The sequence below is a fragment of the Piliocolobus tephrosceles genome, chromosome 6 (genome assembly GCF_002776525.5).
Source record: "Piliocolobus tephrosceles isolate RC106 chromosome 6, ASM277652v3, whole genome shotgun sequence".
Classification (NCBI taxonomy): Eukaryota; Metazoa; Chordata; class Mammalia; order Primates; family Cercopithecidae; genus Piliocolobus; species Piliocolobus tephrosceles.
Genome location: NC_045439.1, coordinates 147,160,675 through 147,170,062, shown reverse-complemented (window position 1 = coordinate 147,170,062; position 9,388 = coordinate 147,160,675). Strand labels below are relative to the sequence as shown.

General features: G+C 50.9%; 1 protein-coding gene across 1 annotated transcript in view; it reads left to right on the top strand.

The window, feature by feature from the left end:
* PLA2G4E (phospholipase A2 group IVE) overlaps positions 1–4,219 on the top strand; it is a 61,201-nt gene extending 56,982 nt beyond the window's left edge. The window contains exons 17-20 of the mRNA XM_023198355.1: positions 547–750; positions 1,942–2,108; positions 3,354–3,537; positions 3,999–4,219. Coding sequence (XP_023054123.1) covers positions 547–750; positions 1,942–2,108; positions 3,354–3,537; positions 3,999–4,219 — 776 coding nt within the window. The remainder of the gene's footprint in view (positions 1–546; positions 751–1,941; positions 2,109–3,353; positions 3,538–3,998) is intronic.
* The last annotated feature ends 5,169 nt before the right edge of the window (positions 4,220–9,388 follow it).

The following is a 9,388-nucleotide window of genomic DNA, read 5'->3' as shown; positions in this document are numbered from 1 at the left end:
TTTCCCTCATGGCTGGGTGATGGGTGACCCCCGGCTTTCCCTCATGGTTGGGTGATGGGGGGCGGGGTGTGGATCATGAACCGAGGACGAGGTCCCCTGCCACATGTTTCCGCATCGTCCCCTATGGCCTAAGACACAGGAAGGCAGCTGGGGCTACAGTGTCTTCCCTGCCTGGAGGGGAGGGTGACTATAGGTGAGTGATGCCTGTGCCAAGGCCCGGAGGCAAGGCTCCCAGCACCCAGGAGAAGTGAGGAGAGTAGGATTTATGGCAGTCACAGGTCGCTCTTTGAAACTCCCTGTCCTCTCCAGGACCCTTCTTACCTGTCTCGCTCCCTCTCCCTCTCCACTGCCTCCCCGCTTTCTCCATGTCTCTCACCTGGGTCCTCCTAACCCCAGTGCCGGGGCCTTGAGAGCCCAGCAAGGAAGGTATGAGCTGCTTTTACAGTGCTCACCCCTGGGTGCCAGGCAACCATGTGGGGGCTTCATGTGGGCAAACTGGGAACCCCACCTCTCATGACCTGCCCTTCATCCCTCCCTCCCCTGCAGAAGACGAGCCGATCCTGCCCGAAATCCCCAAATGTGATGCTAACATCCTGGAGACCACGGTAGTGATCCCAGGGTCATGGCTGTCCAATACTTTCCGAGAAATCCTTACCCATCGGTCCTTCGTGTCTGAGTTTCACAACTTCCTGTCTGGGATGCAGCTGCACACCAGCTACCTCCAGAATGGCCAGTTCTCTAGGTGGAAAGGTAACCCTACCTGGCTACTCCTTGAGGCCTGCCTCCATACGGAGGAGGAAGATGTGGATGTCAAGGCTGCCATGGAGAAAGAATAAGCAAATTTCTCTGGCTATGTTCACTGGGCCAGGCAGCCCTCTCCCCACGGTGTTTTCCACATTTGGTGGTGTTGTCTTGAACATTGTATGGGTCTGGCAGCAGGGAGTGGTGTGGGTACTTAACTCACGGCATCTGCACAGCAATTCTATACAGAATCTGTACAACAGTCCTAGTAGGTAGAAGTTGGCCCCATGTTATAGATGGGGAAACAGGGGGTCTTCCTTTCTGTAGTTGTGCTCTGGGGGTGCCCTTTAATATGAGTGGTGCCAGGCACAGTGACTCATACCTGTAACCCCAGCACTTTGGGAGGCCAAGGCTGGAGACTCTCTTCAGTCCAGGAGTTTGAGACCAGCCTGGGCAATATAGTGAGACCCCATCTCTTAAAAAGAAATTGTTTTTAATTAGCTGGGCGTGGTGATGAGCACCTGTAGTCCCTGCTACTTGGGCGCTGAGACGGAAGGATCATTTGAGCCCAGGAGGTCAAGGCTGCAATGAACCATGATCACGCCTCTGCACTCCACCCTGGGCAATAGAGCAAGACCCTGTCTCAAAATAAATAAATAAATAGATAAATAAATAAAGATACAGTGAGTGGTGCCCCCTTGGAACTGGGCAGGGATGGCCCAGCTCAGGAACCCAAGTGGTAAGCAGCAGAGCCTGGCCTTGAACTGTGGTCCTGAAGCATCAGCTCAGTGCTGCCTCCTCTGCTGCTGAGGCTCTAAGACATTGCCCTTCACCTTCTTTAGTATTTTAATTGGCCATGGCCTGCAAATGGCTGCTTGAGCCTGACCTGTTAAGCCTCATCCTCACCATCTGGGGCCAATGCAACAGCTGACTCAGGGCCCAGGGTTTACACTATTTATGGGTGGTCTTAAGCCCCTCACACTCCACAAGTATGAACATCCCATAAAAGACTAGCTAAAAGCCCAAGATAGCGCTATTCTTCCTCAGCCCACCCAGAGGGCACTGGAACTCAGTGGGCATCCTGGTCAGGCCGAGGCGATGGACGCTCCAGACAGGGCGCTCCGTCCCCCGAGGTGCCTCTGTCCATTGGCTGAGGTCAGGGCACCAGGTGTGTCGGTAACGGGAAGACTTGGCTTTCAGACACAGTGCTGGATGGTTTCCCAAACCAGCTGACCGAGTTCGCAAACCACCTGTGCCTGCTGGACACTGCGTTCTTTGTCAACTCCAGCTACCCGCCCCTCCTCAGGCCAGAGCGAAAAGTCGACCTCATCATCCACCTCAACTACTGTGCTGGGTCCCAGACCAAGGCAAGTGCGCAGCCTCCATCCTGAGCACGGGCTGCAGCCTCTCCCGAGATGGGCCCCGCCGCCAGCGGCCTCGCTCGCTGTGACAGCGGCCTCGCTCGCTGTGAACTGGGAAGAGGCACGCTCTCTCGACAACCCCCAGACAGCATCAGAGAAATCCAAGCAGCAGTCATGATGGGCAGCCAGACACCCAGACCTCTTGGGCAGCCAGCCGGCTCTCACACACCACGGGGTCCACGTTGACTTAGCAAATTTGAATTTTACTCTTGCCTTGGAGCATTTGCCATCTTTGGCAATTCTTCAGCTACAAAAAATGAGTTTTTAAAAATAACCTTAGTTGAGCCCATTCCATTCAAGAGCTTGTAATATCCTATTTTCAAAATGATCACACTCTCCCTTTCCCCAGGGTATATGACCCTCCATGAATTACACTCAAGTGCTCTCAGGTGGGACGGAACAGTGGCGGGGAGAGGAGGGCACTTGTCAGGACCAGAGGTTTTTATTTATTTTTATTTACTTTGGAAAGTTCTATGTGTATACAGTCCTACCCTGAAGCCAGGGGAAGGAAAGTGTAGACAGACCAACAGGACAACAATGAAAACAATCTAAGTTTGTAAATGGGTAACAGTGCACTTTCCTACGTGTGATCTCGTTTGGCCCTTACACCAGCTCTTGGAGGGAGATGGCACAACTGCTATCGTTTCTTGTGTTATGGATGAGGAAACCAAGGCACAGAGAGACTTGCTTAAGATCGCACAGCTAGTGAGCAGCGGAACGAGGGGCAGAACTGGGGGGTTCTGACGCTCTAAGGTAGTACTCTTCCCGCGACATCATGCTTCCAGAGATGCCCTTGCAGAGTCTTTTCTAGCCCTGTATGACTGTCAGCTCCAAAGCCCATGCACATCCCACAGGGGCCTGGGTAGCTCTGGCTGTGTATGGCCTGGTTCCAGTCGCCCTTCCAGGCTACCCACCACATCCACCCAAGTCTGTGTTTGGACGGGAACACCATCGAAAGGGCTTCTGTCCATTTTACTTGGGGAAGCAGCTTGCAGCTGGAGGCGCATCAACCTCCTACCTCGGGCCTTTTGTCCTGACCTGGCTTTAGTCTCAAAATACCACACACTGGCAAAGCAGCTGGGGAACTGAGTTGTTAGCCGGGGCAATTAGGAAGCTGGGGCTAAGAACTCTGTGCTGCTTCTCCACTCCCACTCCTCCTCATGCTCAAACACACCCTCTGTGCTATTCCAGCCCCTGAAACAAACTTGCGAGTACTGCACTGTGCAGAACATCCCCTTCCCCAAATACGAGCTGCCAGATGAGAATGAAAATCTCAAGGAATGCTACCTGATGGAGAACCCACAGGAACCCGACGCCCCCATCGTGACTTTCTTCCCACTCATCAATGACACTTTCCAAAAATACAAGGCACCAGGTGAGCTGTCTCTGCACTCAGTTCCCAGCACCCACTGCCCTTGGCCCGGGAGTGCCTTTAGATCTGTAGAGTCTGCTAAGAGCACTAATGGGGAAGCTTGGCTCAGCTCCAGCCTGAGCCAACTTTGGCTTTCACAAAGAAGGGCCCCTCCATTCCCTCACCCCCATGGGCTGGTAATGTCATCCCCTATTCTTGCCGTCATTCTACATTTTCTGACATTCAGCCGTGTGCCCAGTACTGTGCTTGGTGCTAGGGCAGTCCTCCAATGGGCAAGCCCGTACCCTGCCCTGAGGAGCTTGCTGGTGTGCAGGTGTGTGTGTGAGGGTGTGCGTGTGTACACATGTTCATGCAGGTGTGTGTGTCCGTGAGTGCAGGTTGGTGGACCTTGGGGAGAGATGTGGCAACAAGTCATTCCAACCTAACATGACAGAGTCTATTACAAGTCCTCCTGCTGCCCGCAGGTGTAGAGCGAAGCCCTGAGGAGCTGGAGCAGGGCCAGGTGGACATTTATGGTCCCAAAACTCCGTATGCCACCAAGGAGCTGACGTACACAGAGGCCACCTTCGACAAGCTGGTGAAACTCTCAGAGTACAACATCCTGAATAATCAGGACACTCTCCTCCAGGCTCTGCGGCTCGCAGTGGAGAAGAAGAAGCGCCTGAAGGGCCAGTGTCCCTCCTAGGCCCCAGGGAGTCTCCCCTATTCTGTGTCAGCTTCTACCGTCAGAGGCACAGGACCCATCAGGGCTGACCAGGTTACTACGCAGCCAGCTCTGCTCTCTGGCAATGGGTGTGAGCAGGTTGGCCTGGGCTTTCTAATGAAAAATAAAAATGTTTAAAAGTTAAGAAAGTCACAGAGACAGAGAGAGAGAGAGAGAGGAGCCCTGTTGGGGTTTTATACCCACTAGAGTTTCTCTAAGTGTTTCCCTATAGAGAAGGTGGTTTCGTAGCCACAGGCTGCTAGACGTCTGTGGAGAGGAAAAGCCTGAGGAAGAGGCTGGGCCCCCAGAAACCTTGACTCAGAGGCAGAGCCCAGGGCTGGCAGCCCTCCTCTCTTTGCCCCCCACCTCATGTGGCAGGCCTGGAGAAATGCACAGGAGGACCTGAGGGCACTCTGCATTTCCCTGGAAAAACACTCTAAAATTTAAGGCGGTTCTAGTCTTGTGATTTTTGTTCTTTTTTTAGACGGAGTCTCGCTCTGTTGCCCAGGCTGGAGTGCAATGGCACAATCTTGGCTCACTGCAACCTTTGCCTCCTGGGTTCAAGCAGTTCTCCTGCCTCAGCCTCCCAAGTAGCCAGGATTACAAGCACCCGCCACCACACCCAGCTAATTTTTTGTATTTTTAGTAGAGACAGGCTTTTGCTATGTTGGCCAGGCTGGTCTCGAACTCCTGACCTCAGGTGATTCACCCGCCTCGGCCTCCCAAAGTGCTGGGATTACAGGCATGAGCCACCACGCCTGGCCCTAGTCTCATTATTTTTATAGGCAATTATATTTCGTGATTTTTATTTTTATGAATCGGGGTATTAATAGGAAACATGAAGCTAGAAGATCTGGATGGAGCCCTAGAGATAAACCAGTCTCTGCCACAACAAACCCAAATAGGTGTCCGGTTTCAGTGGCTCTCTCCAGCTACTCAGAGCTCCAGGGCTGGTGATCCATGTGATCATGACCAGGCAGCCATGCCCAAGCATCCAACTCCAAAGAAATGCTAGGCAAAGCCCAAGTCTACAGTCCAGGTTCACCAAATGAGGATCTGGGATGGAGTTCAGCAAGGTCAGGCAGGCTGCAGGTAAATGAGATTGGGTGCCAGGCAGGCAATGCATTCAGCACTACCCACTCCAGCTGTCGGTGCTCACTGACGACCCTGCTCCAAGAGTGTCTCTCAGCCTCTTACCACCCATCTCTGGCTGCCAGACAGGATTACTTATTTCTAAATGTAATTCCTTTTGTCTGTCATGTCAACACCATGGCCAGTGCATTCAACCTTGGAGAGTCACCCAGAGAGACTGAAAATAGGAAGAATTAGTCAAAAAGGACTAGGTTAGTCCTCCGAGGAAGAAGCCCATCCTTGAAGATTGCTTCCTAATGAATCTCTGGGAAAACCATGGGACACAGAGAAGCCCAAAGTCAGCAGGTCTCCCTTCAGGCTGGGAACGTAACCAAGGAAATGCATAACCGGAGCCACTGACAGGCCCAGGCTGATAGAAGGTGAAAGCAGAAAGGCAGAAAGACAGGAGGTCTGCAGGAAGCCCAGCAACCCTGGAAGGCGGAGTCCCCTTTCTGGGCCACCATGCTCCCTAAGCAGTCTTTGGGTTGTGAGGAAACCAGTGGTGACAGGTACCAAAAGTTTAGAAAAATTGGCCTCCGATGTACATCCTTGCTACTCAAAGTGCAGTGGGGAGCTGGTTGGAAATGTGGAATCTCAGACCTCAGCCCAGCCGTACTAAATCAGAAGCTGCGTTTTCAGGAGATTCCCACCCCCATGCCCCCGTGATTCCTATGCGTATGAAAGTTTGAGAGACATGGATTTACCCCACCCCCTCCCATGAGCTTGGAAAGTCTGAATCAGTGCTCCCTTGAGCCACTGATAAACTGAGCTCTGGACCTGCAAAACTGGTCCCCACCCAGGAAATGCTCACCTGGGACACCAGCCCTCCCCTCCACCAGAGCAACTGGCTGCCTCCACTTTGACATCTTTTCTTTCTGACTGCAACAGACTCTCCTTCAAGTACCAAAGAGTGAGCCAAGCAACAGACAGGACTTGTTTATTGTAAGGTGAAGGCCGCCACGCCTTGGATTCATCAAAAGTTTGTGAAATGAGGTTCATAAAATCATCATATTATTTGTGCATGGAATAAAATGGCCACATGGGTGAATGCTGCTGGCTCATCCGCTTTCATTATCTGATGCTGCATAATATGCATAACCCTGCCCTCATCCCTCCAGGCTTCCTCCTCTCCACTCCTGGGGGAGTGAGTAGGCCATTTCCACCCCATCCCACCTCTTCTCACGCAGCTTTGTTTCCTACAGCAAGGTTCTCTTCTTGTGGTGAGGTGCTCCTCCATTTTCATGAAGCCATGTCATCAACGAGTGGGGCACCAGCTGGTACAGATCCATCCTGTTCCAAGCTCAGGTATATTTCAGGAAACATTGCTTGAGAGGAAGCAGAGGCAATTAACACCAACAATGCACCTATTTTGTGCACAGCAAGCTGTAAACAGTCTCTCTTTCCAAGAACTTACACTCTGGTCCGGGAAAAAACCATGAAAAGATTGTTATGCATACATGAGAAGTTAAATGATGAGTTGGCTACGGAAATGACTAAAGTGTCATCAACTCTGACAGGGCAAGCACACGGGGTCCTGCAGAAGTCAGGGGAGGCTTCCTCCGCGGTTCCCTGCTCTCTGCCTATGATGAAGATGATGAAATTGACAAAACAAATGAAACCCCTCCCTCCTTGTCTCCACTCTTTCTTCCCAAAAGAGCAGCCAGTACCCTACCCACTCCCACACACCAGTTACCCTGTCCCCGCTGCCTCCCCACGAAAACACTTCTCCCCAAGGTCACTAATGGCCTCCTCATTGCCAGATGCACTGAGCCAAACCCACCAGTCCTGTACAGTCTTTATCTGACTTAATTGTTCTCAGTGTTTGCACCGCAGACCACTCCCTCCTTCTGGAAACCTTCCCTTCCCAGGACTTCCTTGCCAAAGCAGTTCAATTCAGTTCAGCTTGCAAATAACTACTGCCTGCCCATTACATGCCAGTCACTGTTGTAGGCACTGGGGCCATAAGAAGAACTAACAATTGATCCCAAACTTTAAGGAGGTTCCTTCTTGTCCCATGTGGGAGGCCCACATGTAAAACAGAGCCCTTGTGATATGAAGAGAAAGCTGCATGTTAGCTGTGTCCAGAAGAGGCATAGGAAGGGCTCCCAACCCAGCCACAGAGGGGAAGAGGTCAGGTTCACTGAACAGGTTCTGTCTCGGGTTTCTTCCCCTGGAAAGGTGGGGGCCCCTCCTCTGGTCTCTCTTTTAACTGCTGCCATTCCTCGAGGCTCCTTAGCTCTTTCCTCTTCTCACTCCGTACTCCCCTTAAGCAACCTCATTTATACCCAGGACTTCAACTACTGCTTCTAATTTGAAAATTCTTAAGCTTTTAGCTTTAGCCAAGCCAATCTCTTGAGTTCTAAACCCATGAATTCGAATTCTGTGCCTATTAGCAATGCTTTTGTCATATAACCTGAGGATCTAAAATTACAGTGGCTTAAACAAGAGAGAAAGTTATTTCTGTATTATCAGAGACCAAAGCTTCTTTCTGCTCTCTTCTGTCATCCTCAAGATTACCATCTGGTCCAATATTGCTGCTAGAGCCCCACCCATCATATCCACATTCCAGGCAGCAGGAAGGATAAAGGAATCTGCATTCTTGCTGACTATAAAGTGACCAAACTCGTCCTGGACTGCCTATTTCTGGACTTCTTCTCTGTGAAAAAGAACTAAACTTTGATCTTAAGATAGTAAGAATTACCAGCTGCTCCAGTTTTCTACTACTGAGCATCAAAAGCCCTCAACGTATAATGACATAAAATAACCACCATTTTATTATGCTCACAGATTCTGTGGGTCAGGAATTTGAAAAGGGCATAACTGCTCCATGTTTGGGGCCACAGCTCAGATGATCTGAACTGCTGGGGAGGACTCAAATGGTTGGGATCTGGGAACAGCCTAGGCTGAAGGGCCCACGTCCAACGACTCTTTCACTCATGTGTCTGGTGCCTGGGCTGGGAAGTCTGAGAAAAATGAAAGGCAGTCCCAGCTAGGAGTGTCAATCAGAGCACCTTGGTGACCCCAGCATGATGGACTCAGGATGGTCAGTCTTCTTAAATGGCACGCAGGGTTCCAAGAGTGTCTGTTACAGTGGCAGCAGCATGGCCCATTATGACTTAGCCTCAGAAGTTACGTAGCTCCACTTCCATGGAAATCTACTGGTAGAAGTAGTCACAAGTCAGTCCAGATTCAAGGGGAGGGGACAATAAGCTCATCTCTGGTTGGAGGGCATGTCAAGAACTATGCAGCCATATTTTAAATTCCAGCTACGATATCTGAATCCTTAATATTGACTTTCCCCCTTGTCCACTGAGCACACGTCACATTTTAGGTTCTCTTGTGGCAGACTCCATTTCTGGTAACACATTGATTATTGGTTAGGAATTGCATGTTTATTTCTGAAAAATGGTGGCTTAAACACATTCAGGTAAAAGACATCCACAGGAAGGCAGTTCAAGGCATTTCTGCAATTCATCTGGCCCTTTGCTTCTTCTGGCCCTTTGCTTTATCCACCCTTATGTGGTCCTTGGCTTCATGGGCCAGGGTGAGCCCTGGAGCTCCAGCTATCACACTCATATTCCAGGTCACCAGAAGGAAGGAGAAAAAAGATTGAACTCCTTCTTAAAGGGACTTCCTGGAAGTCCCACACATCCTGCAGCTAACATATCACCAATCACACTTGGTCTCATCATCACACTTAACTGCAGAGAGGCTGGAAGTTTTTGTTTTTTGCATGGGTGGCAATATGCCCACCTAAAAATCAGAGTTCTGCTGTGAAAGGCCAACTTATAGGCAGCTAGCAGACTTCCTGCAAGTACCTCCTAGCCATCTCCACCTGTGTGTCCTATAAGCCCCTCCTCTGGGTGGTGGCAGTGACCTGGGTGAGTGGCCACAGAGAAGGGCCATCAGCATGTGAGAGCACCAGGCCACGGCACCACTTCTGGTCTCAGCATGAGAATCCCAGGCCTTTAACCACTCTGCAATCCAGTTTTCAGAGTAAAACACTGGACTTGATCACCA